Source organism: Dermacentor albipictus, chromosome 2, assembly GCF_038994185.2.
Source record: "Dermacentor albipictus isolate Rhodes 1998 colony chromosome 2, USDA_Dalb.pri_finalv2, whole genome shotgun sequence".
NCBI lineage: Eukaryota > Metazoa > Arthropoda > Arachnida > Ixodida > Ixodidae > Dermacentor > Dermacentor albipictus.
The window spans coordinates 135010023-135028319 of NC_091822.1; the positions used below are offsets into that span (position 1 = coordinate 135010023).

At 47.9% G+C, this 18297-nt stretch overlaps 1 protein-coding gene across 1 annotated transcript in view; it reads right to left on the reverse strand.

Moving 5' to 3' along the window:
- LOC135918041 (cytochrome P450 3A41-like) overlaps positions 1-18297 on the reverse strand; it is an 82392-nt gene that overhangs the window by 23670 nt on the left and 40425 nt on the right. Inside the window, exons 13-15 of the mRNA XM_065451711.2 lie at positions 14143-14264; positions 4872-4968; positions 4178-4230 (exon numbers count right to left, since the gene is read on the reverse strand). Of these exons, the coding sequence (XP_065307783.2) occupies positions 4178-4230; positions 4872-4968; positions 14143-14264 (272 nt within the window). The remainder of the gene's footprint in view (positions 1-4177; positions 4231-4871; positions 4969-14142; positions 14265-18297) is intronic.

Here is an 18297-nt window from a genome sequence, read left to right on the forward strand (position 1 = left end):
CCACGCGTGCGACTCCAAGCTGCTCCAACAGCGTCCGGCAACGGCCTCTGGGTCCGGTGCCTCTGGCGGTGTCCGCTCAATGGTACAGCCATGGTCCGCGCCAATTGTCGTGAGCGCACAGCCCCATCCACAGCCCCGCCGTCGCCAGGCTTCGATGGGGGTCGACGTCACCCGTCGATGCAACACGCCAGCGAAAACACACGCGAAACATTCCCGAAACGCAAAACACATTGATACACATAAATGGCTAACATAGAAGCAACACGAACCATACCTAAGAAAACACATACACAAAAGCAAAACGAAGGCGGCTAGGTAAGACACAGAGAAACGAGTAGCCTAACAAAGCAGTACTGAACAAAGGGAAAACAAGGACCGAGAAAGACGGATAGCAGCCTGCCTGATTGCAGCGAAGTGGGTAGCAGAGAGCTTTTTGAAGAGAAAGGGGCGGCTAATCCAAGGTTGTGGATCCGCATAGGCATGCCTCACCTCAGTATAGATGGTTACTCCGTCTGAGTTCAGCCGGACACAGTAAACGTGGTCTTCACTAGCGCGATGACATACGACTTCGACGCTAGCGGAAATTCCTTCCACGGACGCACACTGCCCATCCGCGACACCATCAAAATTGACTTCGAATACGCGATGTCTATGTGATGAACAGACGTGGAAGGTTCGGCGATAGACGAAGAGTCGCTCCACGCCGGGCCAAGTCACAGCGCGAATCGGTTTTAAAGAAAACCTTGGCGCTCTGATGACCGTGCGATACTAGCCGGAGTGGTGCTAAATTGCGTTTCTCCGGCTCCGGGGGTTACCATTAAACGCAGCTTTCACCTTGCAGTGTTAGCCGGTGGCACGCGATCTTCCTCGGCCGAGCTCGTTGTGACCCCGCAGAGTGAACCCCCCCCCCCCCCCCCCCCGGGGCAACAGCGACACACGCTGTATCCGGCCCCGCGCGCCCGTTGCAATACCAGCAACGCTACGGCACCCGCGCCCGTGCAATACCAGCCACGTTCCGGCGCTCCGCCTCCCTGAGGCCGTCGAAGAACTATTTACAATTATTTACAACGGGTCACTCTGCGGTCCCTTCGGCGCTCTTCGGGCCGTTTAAAAAAAATAGGAAAAGACGATTCCGACACCCTTTGGTGGGGGTGGCGGGTTTCGTTCCCCCGGCTGGCTTTCCACCCGGGCTGTCCTCCCCGTCATCGCCGCGGGGTAGCGGGGGAGCGTCCCCTTCTGCGCGCGCGACGGAGGGATGCCCGGGGCGCTTGCCTCTTCGCGGAGCGGGCCTGTTTCGTGGCCTTTGTCTCCGCTCGGCTATGCGCTGCCAGCTTTGCCCTCAATTGGTGGTGCAGAAGGCACCACCACTAACCGGTCTTCCTAAAGATGACAGAGGGCATATTAATAGTGCGTCAGCTATCATGGCTTGAATTTTGCGAGGAAAGGCGCGCATCAACTGAGAACTGCCGGGCATGCCACTGAGCCGCGCCAACAATAGCAAAACCGAGAACTTCTGCAGAGTTAGCCGGCCCAGAGGCACTGTACCCGAGCAGTCTGCGCAATTAGCAGCCGCCAGAATGGTAATGATGCTAGAGACCCACGAAAATCCGTCGGACTCACCGAATCGTCGAGCAGATGGAAGGACGGAAAAGTCAGCCCTCCCGGTACGAATCGGCGAGACCTCCGGCCCCGCATGGTCTCCACAATCGATGACGACTGCAGCATCTTGGCGGCCACTTGACTCCTTTCCTCGTCCGCGCTTCGCAGCACGGAACTTCGAAGCGGTTGTCCGATACGCTTACCACGCTACATTTACTGAGGCAAGGTATGGCAGAAAGAGCGAGAGGAAAATAGAGGAATTCGGCACACGGGGGAGAGACATGGCTCGGTTAACAAAGCACGTTCGCAACGCAACCCCAGCAACGCAGCGGCCCGGACACTCGGCCAGAGGCTGATTGGGCCCCTGGCCCCACGTTGGGCGCCATTTTGTGGTGTTCTCGTCCGCTACGCTCACGGCGCGCCGGACGACCACCACCGCGGGTTCGAGCACTCCGAGCCGCCATGCGCGCGCAGGGCACCGCGCGCCCGCGCCTGCTCCGGCCCTCTCCGTGTGCCGACGCGCAGCTGCGCGCGCGCGCGCCCCGCCGGCCCCCCCCCCCCCCCCCCCACAGCTTAGGGGAAGGCGAGACCGCACGCGCGCAGCAAGGGAGACCCTAGGCAAATCTCTCGATAAGTCACAAAGAACATTTATTAAGGTGGGATTCAATACAAACACATGTTTTAGCATTACGTCCGAATATAAATCTGAATCACACAAAACATGGCCGAATGGTCGCCGGTGGCCGCTAATGGCGCGCCGCGACAGAGAGAGAGAACAAAGAACCCGAGCAGTAAGAATTTGCCTATCCTTCGGTCAGCGCCTGCCATCGTGCGCCCCAAAGCAGAGAAAAGGGAAACAGAGAGAAACGACAGACGAACAGATGGGGGCACGATCGGCAGACGCTGCCTCAGGACATCGAGACGACGGAAGAGTGCGCGCACGCCCGCCGAGGCCGGGACCCCGACGAGCCGGAGTAACCATCGGCCGGCGGCGGACAAAGGGGGCCGCCGCCGGCAGAGAGGAAACACGTACGCACCTTCCGACGCCCCGATGTGGTCTCCCCGGGCGCCCGTCTTGCGCGCGCTTACCCGGAGTGCACGCAAGCAGGGCCCGAATCCCGCCAAAATCTTGGCCAATAGGCAAAGCCTGTTGACTTTCGCGTGGGCGGGGTGACAGCAGAGCGACAGTGTTTTATGACCCGCTGCCACCCCGTCCAGGCAAGGAGGAGAGGGACACGGAGCCCCCGGCAACACAACGCAACGGCTTTACAAAACCACCGCGAGAACCGGAAACCCCACAAGCTTCACGAGTGGCTGGAATTCGCTCATAGGAAAAATTCTCGCGTAACAACGTTTCCTGAATACGGGCCCTGATTCATACGCCGTCGCAGTAGAAAAGGATGTTTTGTTCATAACTTAAGAACATCTATAGCAGTTTTCAGCTACTGCTCCGTCAAATTAGGTGTCCACTCTCTGATGCAACGTAACTTTTTCTGCACATTCAATCAGTAACACATCTTGCAAAATTCGCGAAGCTTTTTGTTCATATAAGCGTTATTTGCCATTGGTAAGCCGTATTCGTTAATAACGTAGTGGGCATCACTATCGGCTGACCCCAACAGTTAGGAACAGTTTTAGCATTTTTTTTTAATACGGGCGTTGGAGCCGAATGCTAGAATGATCTCCTTGCGCGCTTGTATTAAGTGGAAGCTTGAGCTCGAGCCCGACTCCGACGCGGTCTACTCAAATACACGTAAAACGCAAAACCGCTTTTCTAAGATAACCCCCGGACCGATATTAATGAAATTTGTTGCATTTGAGAGACAAAGTTAAATTCTATGGACTGTTGGAAGCAGAACTTCGATTTAGGTCCTGAATTTTTTTAGAAGGATTTTAAAAAATTCTGATGTTTGAAAAAAAAATAGAAGCACAAAGTTTACAAATAGATAGCTCTGCATCAAGAACAGATATCACTATTCTGTAAACGGCATCCATTAGACCATTCAATGCGGACAAATTCTGTGTGTCAATTTATAGCTTACGTAAAATTGTTACGGTGTTTACCGGGGCTCTGCAAAAGCTGTATTTCCATATTACTAAATTTTTCTAGATTCATATGTGACATACCAATTTTGTCCGCTTTAGATGTACCATTAGATGCAGTTTGCAGAATTGTGATATCATTTTTCACTGCTGAGCTACAGAGTTATAAACTTGATAGTTTCGTTTTCTAAAAATTTGCAATTTTCGCCCATTTTTAATAAAAAACGGACGACCTAAATAAAAAATTAAAAACCAACAGTCAGTAGATTTTAAGTTTTTCTTCTAAATGCAACAAACCTCGTCAAATTTGATGCAATGGTAGCCGAGAAAAACGAATTCTCCTTTAACATCTATTGAGATAGGAGCACCCGAGCTAAAGCTTCCTCTTAAATATATTGATAAGCGGCAGCCGAAAATCAGCGGCCGTCTAGGCATCGCTCTCGTGGAGCTGCATCCTACGCACACTTTTTGGAAATAATCTAACGCAAGGTGACGAGTCAATAAAGAGAAAGAAAAAGCCATATTCTTTACTTACCCGTAAACACGGCCGTAATGGGTGTAGGAACTGATGATCACTTTGTTCACGGGCTGCAAGAAAAACGGATGCCAGCTGCGTACAAGGCGACGGTCTCGCAATGATACGAATAGCGCCAATGGATCTGCAGGGTAAACAATGTAGTTGCCAGACCACAATATAAACTTGTCACTCCCTGTGTGTACCTTGAAGAGCCATATATATATATTTATATATATATATATGCTCGCTGAACAGAATGGCTACGCTAAGCAGCTCCAGAATGATCTGCCCTCTGCATGGGCTACCGACATCACTGTTATGCGATCGGCTGAATGTCTAGAAAAGTAGTGCTGAGATCAGTTTTCTCTAGACCACCACTGATAGCTGATTTAGTGTTGTCACTTTCTGTCTATTCAAGCAAGTTGTTGTTTGCAAGTTCCTTTACCAAGTTGCCGCGTGAATTATTGGTGGCATGGCGAAACTTGTAGCTCTACAACGATGAGTAGAAAAGGTAAGCACGTGGGATAAGTTCTAAAATATGTTCATTGTTGTCGTAACCTTAACTCAATTGTAGGCCTAGACCTTATTTACGTGAGTTGTGCTTAGAGTAAATTCTAATTTCCTTTTTTTTCCAGAACGTAACTAGGTATAATTGGGAAAGATCAGACTTTGCCTTCTTTTTCAAGCGTACAAAATCCAAATGTGCACCTACCTTAGTGTAAAGATCGTAGAGGAAGCGCATGTACTGAGAAAAGGAAAGGTGCGCTATTCCCTTGTCCTTCCAAAAGGTGAACGTCCTTCGCAGCCACCTAGATAATGGGGCAAGAAATTGGTGGTTTGTTTCGTGAGCTGCAGAACACGTAAAACTGCACCCATCCACGCCAAACACCAGCAACGTTTGTGATCTCGAACACCAAATTGTATCCTAGAAAGGGGATTAACCGAGATGCCGATTTTTATTAGTCATATCATAAGAAGCCAACAAACACTGACACCAAGGACAACATAGGGGAAATTACTTGTGCTTAATAAATGAAACAAAGAAACGATAAATTATTGGAAATTAAAGTGGATGAAAAAACAACTTGCCGTATGTGGAGAACGATCCCACAACCTTCGCATTTCGCGAAATGCGGAACGGCTTCTTATGATATGACTAATAAAAATGGGGCCCCTCGGTTAATCCCCTTTCTTCTCGTTTATTACATAACGAGGGTCTAGAATCCAGCAACATCGAGGCCTTCAGGTAGCATGTGTGGATTTATTGGCCAGTCGCCTTCACCCTAAAAGATCACGTTCTCCTGACCCCTGCGGCAGAAAGGACGTTCCACGCCCCCGCAAAGGTCTGTGAAGGGTGACGCTGGCTAACACTCCCAGGGTTCTACTGGGAAACGTAAATACCCAAGAAACTGGACGGGGAAACGGTGCCATGGTAGCTCAATTGGTAGAGCATCGCACGCGAAATGCGGAGATTGTGCAATCGTTCCCCACCTTCGGCAAGTTGTTTCTTCATCCACTTTCATTTCTATTAACTTATCGTTTCTCTATTTTGTTTATTAAGCACAAATAGTTTCCCCTATGTTTTCCTTGGTGTGAGTGTTTGCTGGCTTCTTATTATATGACAATTGAAAATAGGGCCCCTCGTAATACCCTTTCTTCTCGTTTATCGTTAGAAATAAAGGCACATAGAGCGCTTATCAACAAAACAATGTTGCTAAAAGTACAAGGGTGTAGTTTTCATACACGAATGCCACTTCATCAAAGAAACGAGACATAGGGAAGGTAAAAGATGTCAGATAGGCAGGGGAACGATTATGGAAGAACGAAAAGAGGACAGGGAAGCAGCAGCTGCAGACGGAGGCGTGTCAACAACCAACTTGAAGTACAGTCCAGAAAAATACATACAAGGAAAAGTAGAAATGACCACATTACCTTTCCTTGCTTACGTGCGTTTGCGCAATTCTCGTTGCTTGTGTTTTTTGGCACGGTCCATCACGATGTGTGACTCTATTGACCCAGTTACTCTATTCTTGGTCATCGCGCAAGACATGTCTGGTCCACCTCTGAATGCTCAATTAACGAAGTCATTCACAACGCCTGCTCGGTATAATTAAACTAGAACCCCTCATACTTCACCTCTTTCCGGTGTCCGCTTTACTTCCTCTAAAAAAAGCTCTTTAAAACATAAAGATACACAGCATTGCTTACTCCAACAAGATTCTATGTCCTCGGATTCTATATCATCGGAGATTGTCATTTAGGAACGCCGTTGCTGCTTTCCGGAGTTTCCTCTGTGCAGGTATTTTCTCCCTGTTGCTTTTCATTTCTTTTAACATTTTTCTCCAATCTTAATTCATTAAAGTTTAGCCATTCGTACTTAAATATTTTACTATTTCTGCGCTTACATTTCCTTTTGTGGGACATCTGATTAATTATAGCTATTCTGGAAGGACATTTCTAGTAGATCCAACAATGAAATAATAGACCGGATCCAAAAAACGCTTCTAGGTATATATCGTCACCGCTTCGCTGACATAGACACTGGACCTCATTACAACACTGTTTTATTGCCCTTATTTTACTACCGACGTAATCGCGCTGACCTTCTCTTTCTTTTCGAACGCCTTCACGGTAGCCTTACCTGCCCTGAACTCGTCAGTTATATCGCATTTATTATTGTGTGCAAGATCACATGAGAACATAAACCTTTCCGTGTTGCTGCCTATCATCACCAACACTCAACCGTCCATAGAACACAGTCCTTAATCCGACTCCTTATAACCCTTATTTAATGTTCTCGATATTTTTCACAGCTCGCTGTCACGGTTCTTTTCGATGCTTTGCGTGGTTGTGTCACAGTTTCACGATTGTTCAATTGCCCTTCGCTTCCTTTTTCTTTTGTATGTACCTTGCGTTTTGCTTTATGTACAGTCAACCACAAAAATTTGCGGAACATAAAATTTGAGAAAAACCTGAATAACTGCGTAGCGTCATTACGCAGCCTAGCATTTGCATTTGCAGCCTCTACCAGGGGCCGCATTCAATAACAGTTCGCTCTGGAACCATTTCGCTTTGGCTGTTAAGTCTGGGTTACGTCACTCGGAGAAAGACTGGAACGTCTAGGCGTGAGGGAGGCAAATGAAAGAGCGGCGTTCTGCCGCAAGGCCGTGTCATCATTTTAACGCGACAGAGTTAAGGATCTCGTGTCGCAGAAAAACCGGTGATGTTGGTGTCGGCGGCGTTGGCCGTGAGCGAAAATGACGGAACGCAATTCATAAATAAAAACAACTTGCAACATGGGCTGGGTGCAATCGAACCAGGGTATCTGGTGTGTGAGACGGAGACGCTACCACTCAGCCATGAGTTCGATGGTTCAAAGTGGGACGAAAGCGCCTCTAGTGAATGCGGTGTTGCCTTAGAAACGTGCCGTAGAAACTTATACTGTGGTGTATATCGGTAATTATGAGCATGTAAATTACAGAAGTCGCAGTTAAACGCGTGGCGAAGTACGTTTCCGCTACATTTCTTCTGCGCTTGGCGCACGCGCAGAGCCATCTTGCGGCAAACACAGAAGACCCCCACCTCGCAATGTACGGCGCTGCCGCGACAGGTGGCGCGCCGCTCGACCGCTTCCCCCCTTCGTCTCGTTTGAGCGCATTGGAGCCGTGCGGGGACCGGTGCGAGGATGCCCCAATACCCTTGCGTTTAATAAGTTTTCTCGCTCTCTCCCTTACCAACTTCTAGCGTGCGTCACTCGAACCCTCGTGTTTAGGCGACGCGGCTCCTCTCTCCACTCACAGCGCGATTCCTAGGTGCAGCGTCCGATGCGGGATGCCTCTGACGTGATCGCTGTGCCGTAGCGCGTCTGGTGGGAAAGCGTCCCATGCGAAGTGTGCCGTGCTGCTGGCGAGGAGTCATGCGTCTGCGTGGTGCTCCCAAGCGAGATAGAGGACGATCCCATCGAGGCGTCAGCCCCATGATCGCGTCCGATTTCATAGCGCCTCGCGGCCCGGCTGTCCGTGCCGATCACGACGTTTGGCGCGCGTAGATCGTTTCTCTCTCTGAGACACCGAGTTCCTTGGTTCGTTCCGCTTGCTCAGGCGCACGTTTCGTCTTTGTGTGACTCAACAGCATGCCGAGCGAATGAGTGGGCGATGCGAACGGGGTGTGATAACGCTATCGCGTTCCACTCTTGAAGGCGAAGCTTAAGCGTTCTCCAAGTTTTTTATTTCTACTTTGTGGATGATGTAAAAATTGAAGGATGTTGCTAGTTTGGTAAAAAATGTTAGTGTTGGTAAAAAATGTTAGTTAGGGCACTCTCCGGTTTCGGGGTATGACGATCGAATCGAACGGCTCCAATCACAACACGGTACTGAAGCTCACCAAGAAAACGGACAATGCCATCAGGTTGATAAGAAGGGTTACCAACCGGCAGCAAGGAATGAGCGAGGACAACTTCGTCCGGTTGGTTCACGCCTTTGTGATGGGTCACTTTACCTGCGTTTATAACATGCACAACTGGCAGAGGTAGGAACGGGACAATCTGAACGCGTTGATCAGAAAAGCGGTCGAGAGAGTCCATTGGCATCCCGTGTACACGAGCTTGAAGCCACTACTCCGCCTCGGTGTGCACAACACCTTAGAAGATATAGCGGAGTCACAAGAGAGGGAGTAATTTACCAGAATGTCAACCACGAGTGCCGGGAGAGACATCCTGAGGGAGCTTGGAGTTCACCCGATGGAGATCGAGACTGTTTCTGCAGCACACCTCGAGAATAGAGAGAGCGCATTACCGTTCCTACCATGCCTCGGCATATCCACCCCAAGTATAACGTGGGCAGACGACGGGCTAGGGCTAAAGTCCTCCTGAAAGAGGCCGGTGCACGCGCCCGGAGTTCCTGTTTGCTCAATGCAGACCGGTACCCCGACGGAAAGGCGTTCGCTACAGTCAGTGTCGATCAAGAAGCGAAAATCACAAACTCCTCGATGGTTCGGCCGACGGCGGCCAAGGTTGCGGAACAGGACGCAACAGCGTTGGCCCTGCTGGATGACGGGAGAACGACCATATGCAGGGACTCAAGATTGGCGGTCCGAGCATTCACCAAGGATACCGTCTCGAAAACGGTCTAGCGGATCCTATGGGACAAAGAAATCAAGCCACACATGATTGTCTGGCTCACCGCTCACATGGGACAGATCAAGGGCGGCCCGTCCAACCTCAATGGGTTGGCCCACATAACTGCGCGAAGAATCATTGGCCGCGTAGTGCTGGGAGAGACATCCTGAGGGAGCTTGGAGTTCACCCGATGGAGATCGAGACTGTTTCTGCACCAGAGTGGCGTGGCACTGAAGTTCCGGACAATCGGAATCCCCCTGCCTCCTACAACGAACTAACAAAGTGCCTTTGCCTGGGGAGGCGCAAGTAAATTGAACAGGCTTCAGGCATTGAAGGACTATTGCAAGTCGGGTTATACCCTAGCCCCGCACTCTTACACCAGTTCTATCCCGAAATCGAAACATCAAACACTTCCGCGCTTTGCTTAGAATTTGCCAACTCAGAACCCATGCTCTGGCGGTGCCCCGCGTTACTCGGCGATGAAGTCGTTACGTCGGCAAAGTGGGAGGCTGCCCCAGGCACTCCCGATTTTGAGTCCCAACTATGGGCAGTCCAACGGGCCCGTGACGTGGCGGAGAGGCTAGGCCTTTCTGTGCCGACGTGGAAGGGGCCCACTACGTCCTAGTGCACGTTACGATAAGCCTCAATAATTTTTTTCCATTAATTCATGTTATAGAGTGAGCTGCCCAAGACGGAGCTAATTGGAGGTCGCTGGAAGAAGCCTTCATTCTGCACTGCACGTGCGTTAGGCTGATAATAATAATGTGGTGATGATGATGACGATGGTGATGACTGCCAACATAGAACAGCAGACACATCAAAAGTATGACGCTCTACAACGGCCACACTCCAAAGAAGCCGAAAAAATGGCGTTTTTTCAAGACAGGACATACCCACACACCCCATCCCCTATCCACATCCACACACACACACACACCTTTATGTGTAAATAATTTAGCGTCCATAGAATTTCAGCGGGGTTAACAACACGACAACAACAAGGCGGTCACAATGAATTCGACGGCAATGTTAGCATGATGACGGCTTCTCGACTGTCATCACGATGGGGGTATGATTACAGGGGCACGACAATAACATGAGGGCAGCTTCAGGACGTCTGTTGACTTCCATGCGAAGGGCTCTTGCGATAAATTCTAGGAATTACCACTGCGCTGAAAGCAGCGCGTTAAGCTACTCCAACTTACAGTTCTATGATTAGTATAATTATGCCATAACTTCTAGATTTAGCATTTCTGCAGACTCCATTTTACTTATTTGAATTTCTTTGCATCAAATTACGTCTTTGTACCACCCTTTGCTCGTGCACTTCTAGCACTACACTTAAGCATGGCGTTAAGAAATCCCACTATCGCATGACATTCCAATTTTGCTAACCTTATCTCCATTTCAGTGGCTGTGTGCAGCCTCACTTGGCGTTCGTTGTGCTACAAGTTATACCGTGCTGTGATAGTCCGCGGTGATAGCGAATCATCAACTGTTGTTGTGTGTATTTGCTTCCTGTTTCTCTCTGTCTATGCTTTCTTATCTCTTTACCTTCTGAACTCCCGTTTCCCTGTGTAGGGTAGCACACCAAGTTTCCCGTTCTGGTTACCCTGCATTCCCCCCTTATTCTGTCGGTGTCTTATCTCGAATTTTGTTTTACTCCACCATGTATTGGCACTTATAAATTTCTATAATTTTTCAGGTGACTATGTCATCGAATTACCGCTGTGAACAAGATTTGCGCATTGCTTTCCTGTGAAACATAATTCTCCCAATAAAAACTTCGATTTGAACTCACACTTTTGGCAGTGTTTCTGAGTCTTAACTGTCACTACAACGTAACAATGTTATCCCCGTACCTGGGAAGCTTAATGAAGCGATTTAAATTATTCACTCAGCGTACAAGTACAAACATTCAAACCCTATAAGTTAGATCACTGCTTTGCGGAGTAACATAATTTTTTTACATGTTTCACGCGCATCGCACGTAATAAATTCTGGTATGTTGTTCATCCTACGGGTACTTGTTACGTCACCGGCCAACGGTAGGACACTTCATCAGGGTGTCCGCAAAATGCCACAAATGTTCCTGTGGTATTTCACAGTTTATTGTTCTCGTTCTTGCTGTGGCCATCGAAAATGTTTATTCTGTATACACCAGATGCTAAACTAACTTACCGATTTTCTGTCAGCTACCAGAGAGACATGCAAACATCGTTATATCAGCGTAGACTAGGCGCGGCCTTCACCAACCGCGTCCTACATAAAATATGGCGGTGAAATATTATGGTGAACCACATGAGGACATCTAGCATGTACTCGTCTACTTTATGCGCAGCAGAGACAATAACTTTGCGCCAAGTTTAGAGCAACGGAAATTATAGCCTCCGTAGAGACTATTTTTCGGAACATGGCCTTGTCTAGGCTTTACTAGGGAAGCCTAGTAAAGCCTAGACAAGGCCTAGTAAAGCCTAGTACTAGTAAAGCCTAGTACTTTACTACCACGTGACAATATACTATGCTTTTTCAGCTGTGCGGAAGTAGTGTATGCATGTGTGAACTTTATTTTCTTTTGTTTTTCAACGTGGTGCTAGAATATGTTATGCTACGTCATGTATTGTTCATTCATTTTTCAGATCACTCAGTATGTTTTTTGAGTACGTTTCGTCATACATACTGCATTAGGTCGTATAGAGGGGAAATGAAGCAGCAGAAAGCACATGCTTCCAAATTCTCCACCTGATGCCTCTGTTAAATCTGTATACCTTCTTCTGGCCTCCACACGTGGCACATACGCTCTATACGGGGACTGATGCAGGGAAAGTTGATTAAACGCTACCTACAGGAGGTAACAAACACTGCAGCAATAGAACACAATCTCATCTGTAATGAAAGAAAAAAACCCTTCAGTACTGTCTCATGTCACTGTCTTCTGCCACACCGCTTAAGTTTGCGATGCCCCGAATCGACCTCTCTGCCACCACGGCGCCTGAATCGTGAACGAAACGACGCGCAAGAATGTGGCTGAACGAATGTTTGGCGACGCAACGCAACCAAGACGGCGTCGGTTATTTTGACGCCGCGACAGGCTGGTAACGCCGCGGAAAGTTGAAAGAGTAATTTTTCCCCTCGTCCTTCCCACATACGGAGGTGGCTGTAGCATCCATGCAGTCCGGCCTTGAGCTGCGATCTCGCAGACGTTGTTGTTGCTCCACCGTCAGAGACCGGCGGCACCTGCTCTGGCAAGTCTCCCGCACTTTTTGCGGGCCGTACTCATGTATACCTTGTCAAGGCCAGACTGTTGGTACAAGGTGCGCGCCTCCATCATAACTCCTCTTCAAATTACCGTTGACGGTTCCGCGTTTTGAACTACACGTCGAGAACAGTGGTACTTGAACGACAGATATTGTGCTTAATTTGATGGCGTGGCGTTAATTTTTGGTCGGTAAAGTGATAAGACGAGCTCAGTAATGAAGAAAGTAACAGAAATGTCGTGCTACTGACACATATGTGGGTGACAATACCACCTAATGTGTACCTTGGAAATAACACAAAACGATCTTTAACGTGCGCAAGACATTCAATTGTATTAGGTTTAGAGGCACCTTTCAGAGTGGGACGAATTTTTCACCAACAAATTCAAGAAACTTGTTCCCTCTAGTGGCATCTGCTGGGCTAGTGACGGCGTAAGTGCTTCAGTTATACGTTTCTATTTTGCAACTATGCAAAATTGAAGCTTGACCCTGCGCCACATGTGCTGTACTTTTGAAGAGAGAAAACCTGTGGAGGTTCATAATATGCTACTTAAATAACGTTTTTCCCCAGCGAAAGCCGTGCTTTCCACACTGTTTATGGTGCAATTAATGTGGCGTTTGTTTATCACGCTAACAAAAGGCATCTATAACCACAAAACACGTCTCAATAGCACCCACATGCAATTTGCTATGGTCCTCGTTTTAACATATGCCTCTTTCACTTGTGTCTTCATCATCGATAAATCTGGGTACTGAATTGCTCTCGCAGCACACACGGTAAGATACCAGAGAACAATCAGACATCTCTCGTCCAGATCTTTCTGATCAGGAGTACGCGGGACACCACTAAGACAAAGAAACTAGAACCAAGCCCGCCAACGTACCACCGCGCAACGTTGCGGTGGTACGTTGCATTCAGCGAATGAAGGAAGACTGTCTGACGTTTTAAATAATCGTGTTCGTAGCGATATTATATTTAACATGCGTGTAGCAACTACGCGCACGAAATAAATAATATTTTGAGAAGTTGTCTTAGAAAGAGCCTTGAATGCCGCTCTGAAAAATCACTATCGTATCGTAAAAACATGAGAGCCTACCGGAAACTTTCAAGCCTAATCAGCTTAGAGGGCTTCTTATCCTTGTCCGAGCGGTTGCAGACGAGATATCATGAGCGCGGGAAACAGTTCCCGTCTAGCTCCGAGAATAGCCGTCTTTGCAGCGACTGAGCATAAGTGACTATCTCACACCCAAAGAGAAGCACGCCCCCTCGGACACGTACGCGTCGTCACTGATACCCCTCTAAGTCTAATGCCATTGATAACGCAAGACATTCTAACAAGTGGTTATTTTGGCAATGCGACACAAGTATTCGAACTGGATTAATTAATTTCTTAAATTTGAGCTAGATGAACGCGTTTGTAAAGTGATAAGGTGCTCGTATATTCTAACAATACATTTCATTTGATTTCTTGCACCCTGCATCATAGGCTCAGACGCCATCGCGCGTCAACGTCTTACAAAAAAACACGAAAAACTGAAATGTGTCCCTGAGCAATGCGGCTGAGGATCAGGGATTTTAAGGACGAAGAGCACAATGAAATTGTACGTACCAAAACAGAAGCGTCGCCGCCAGCGCGAAGAACGCGACGAACGTGGTAAGCATGGTTATATATGTCTCCGAAGACTCTAAGCACACAAGTTCTCGTTTGTAGGTGCAACGCTGAAGTTGCCTCTAAGCGTTAGTGGCACACACTTTCTCACAGCTTTCAAACTATAGCGTAGTCAACGAACACATCGGGCTCCTCTTAAGCGTCCGTCTCTGGTTGCTTACAAGAGCTGTGTTAAAAGCCACCGCTACATATGTGCACGTCTGAGCGTTTTTGGCAAGAGGCCGAGGAAACGAGAGAGGGTGACGGCTTTGACGCGGAGGGAAACTGTGAGACCATGACCTTCTCTCTCTCTTTCTCCTCTTCGCCGCATAGCGCCGGGAAGTCTGTTGTGCGATACGACCTTGGCAGGACGTTAAGAAAGCAGCGCGTCTCGAGAAATGGAAGTAAAAATAAATGGTGAAAGAGATACGGCCCTGAGCCGCCATAGCTACTCGGCTTCAACCACAACGCGGAATATAATAAGAGCACAGTGACCGCAAGAACGGATGGATAGAAAAAAAAATTTAAAACATCTGGCGATAAGTTGTGCGGTGTATGGTAACTTTGCTTGGAAAGAAAACAGTGCAGTCTGCGCAAGCAAGTATACTTACTTTTTTTTCTCACTCACACTCCTTATACAAAAAAAACGAAATAAACACGGGTGTTAAAAATGTCAAGCTTTCAAAAAGTCGATGATACGTAAAGATCCCTCTTTGTGAGGGGTGTAACTGCGTAACGTATGGTTAATCCGTATAAAATAACATATAAGAGTGTCCTGACACGCAAGGGACATGCCCCACTATTTGTACGCACGATACAATCATTCACACGACGCTGTGTCTTGTCGCAGTTTTAGACTGCAGCTGCCTCCGAAACAAAATATGTTTTCTTCCTGCGACCAGATGAGCCTGCATCCTCAATGCCCCGCAATGTATCAATGATGCCTATTATACATGATTTGTGCTGAAGAAACCAATTCCACGGCAGTGCATATCGTAAAATCGTCTGCAGCAGTCTCTGTATACATCTCCATTCATCAAACATTGCCTTCGTCCTCATGACGTCACTGCGTCGATGTCTGACACTCTGTATTCTCATGAACTGCTGTTGGTATTTGGAAGTAACTTGTAAATTATCCCGAGCATAAACATAAATAATGCATGACGTGGCATATTGCATAGAATGATAAAAAAAGACCGCATTATACATTGTATTTCTTTTTATGGCACTAATTTGTCGCTTCACAAAAGTTTATCTTTACATAGAGAGAGAGGGGGTGAAATGCCAGGAGGTTAACCAAGGACGTGTCCGGTTGGCTACTCTACACTTGGGAAGCGGGAAAATGGAAGAACAGACAAGGAGAGAAAAGAAAAATAATAGTCACTTAGTGAGTCGCAGTGGAATCTCCACTGTCACAAACATTCCTTCAATCCAGTGTCCTTCAAGAAATACAGAAAGGTTTTTGTGGCCTTTTGCATTCAATAACGCATAGGCCATGGTCCAAATATTTTTTCTTCTGAGACCGCTGTATTGTCTAGCAGGTTGAGTTTCACTTGAAAAGTACGTCGTTGAGTGTCAAAGCATGGGCAGTGACACGGAAGGTGCTCAGGAGTCTCATCGCACCCGCAAAAACTGTACGCCGCACTGTTGGACATTCCTGCCAGGAAGGAATATGAATTTGCAAATGCTATGCCAGACCACGTACGACACACTAAAGTTGTTTCGCCATGGGATAGTCCAAGTGGCAGGCGAAGTCGCAAGTTAGGGTCGAGAGAGTGCAAGCGTGAGTTGGTGAGACGTGTGGTGTAGCGAGCAAATGACTGAAGTTGTCGCGCAGCATCAGTTCTTGAAAGTTGTATACGACCCCGCTGATGTTTTTTGGTGAGCCGAACGCTCACCAAACGTTGTATTGAGCGTATATTTAATCTGCAAAGAGACGGCGTCTCGTGGAACAACTACTGCTCCGGTAGAGCTGTTTGAATTCGTAGAACCGTCCGTGTAAATATGTATGCAGTCAAAATAAGACTCGTTGAGGAGAAACACAGACAACTGCTTCAAGGCAAGCAGTGAGAAATCTGCCTTCTTAGCAGTCCCAGGAATTGAGTGGCGTACGTGAATTTGTCGGAGACACGACAATGTCGATGTTAGGCTTTCCACAGGCATGAAGCCAGAGGGTATCGAGTCATAGCGTCTCGTCACAATACCACAGAATATAGCCTTTGGTCTTCGCACTGGCATATCGACGAAATGGTAGGATGGTAGCCGAGAAAAGGGTCGAATGTGCACTCTTAACGATTCACACGAAAATGTGAGTGGTCATCGGGTGCTCCTGTGCAATGACAATTGTTGCAGCTGTCGAAGAACACCTCGGGATGCCAAGACATGTCCGAAGTGCGTGGGCTTGAATGCTCTACATTGCAAGGAGATTATTCTTGTATGCGTTGGACAAAACAGGAAGACTGTATCCGGAAAATCCGAGAAAAAGTACCCTGTATAGCTGCAACATGGAGGGCTCAGACGGTCCCCATGATTTTCCAGCTACGAATGTGAACAGATTCACAATAAAAATGGGATTTTTCTTCATTTAATGAGACATATGAACTTCAGGTGAGGTCACGATGCACAATAACGCCTAAGAACCTGTGAGCTTTCTTGTACGCCATGGACTAGCCCTCGATACAAACCGGGTGGAAATACATTGCTTTTCGTGTAAATGCCACTAGTGCACATTTTCTGTAAAAATTGTGAGACCTTGTCGGCGAAGGTATGCTGCTGTCAGAGTTGCCGCTTTCTGTATTCTGGCATGTACTTGTGGCCTTGTCACGTCGGACGCCCTGATGCAAATATTGTAAGTGTAGAGTGAGACATTAGCCTTCTGTGGTAGCGTTTTGGCAAGCTCCACTGGATCGAGATTGAAAAGAGTGCAGCTCAACACTCCGTCTTGTAGGATACCACAACTGGATGTATATTTGCTTGTCGCGCCATCCTCTCTAAGAACAAACACAGGTGTGCGACAGAGATTCCAAATCCACCTAAAGACGTGGCCTTCAAGTTTTGCAGCCTCAAAAGCTTGGAGAATGGCTTCATGGATTACGTTGCCGTAGGCACCTTTTACATTTAAGAATAGTGCCACAGAGAGGCGCTTCATAGCTTGTTACTGCACGAAGGTCACGACATCAAAAACGCTGTCTGCTGAAGACCATCCACGTCGAAAACTAGACATGGCCTCAGAGTAAATGTTATAGTATTCGAGGTACCATTCCATACATGTCAGCAACATCCTCTCCATGATCTTACGGTGCAACTCGCAAGTTCAATCGGCTGGTGCGATGTAAGGTCCAGCGGAGACTTCCTAGGCTTCAGTAGAGGCACCAGTCGGCTACACTTCCAACTGTCGGGGTCTATTTCATCCCGTCAAGATTGGAAGATTGGTTGAATCTATCCAGAAGAGAACGTTGTGCTCTTCAACTAGGTGTCTTAAGGCAGCGTAGGGTACTCCATCGGGATCGAGTGATGACGATCGCGGGCACGCTGCCAAGGCCGCTTGCAGTTATTCCACCGAAAAAGACACATCCATACTTTGATCCCTCGCGATAAGAACGTCATGTAGTAGTAAGTCAGCCAGCAGAATGAAATCGCCATTAATTTTCGCACAAAATTCTCCCGCGACCTGAAGCTCTGGACGACTTTGACGTAGAGCCGTCGCTGTGAAGGGACGACGTTGTTGTGGAGGTGAGCGAAGACCCTGAAGAGTTCTCAACACGGGTGATAACGGCTTGCGAGGGTCCAGTAATGCGCGGAAGCTCCTGCATCATTGGCCCTGAAGTTTGTTCATCTGATGTTGAAATTTCTTCTGAATGCGTCGGGTTTCCCTCAGGTCATAAATTGACTTAATACGCCTATACTGTCTTTCAGCCCACTAGCGGAGCACCCGAAGCCTCTCCAATTCTTGGTCGAAATCTGTGCGCCTTGAGGAGTTTGTAAACGTCCACGTAGAAGTCTGCAGAGCTTGTACGGTCATGTCTTCGAGGGACTTTTCTTCGATCGAAATTCGGTAAGCTTGGCAGTATATCTGTCTTGAGAGCACAGGGTAAAGACAACTATGCGACACTACTG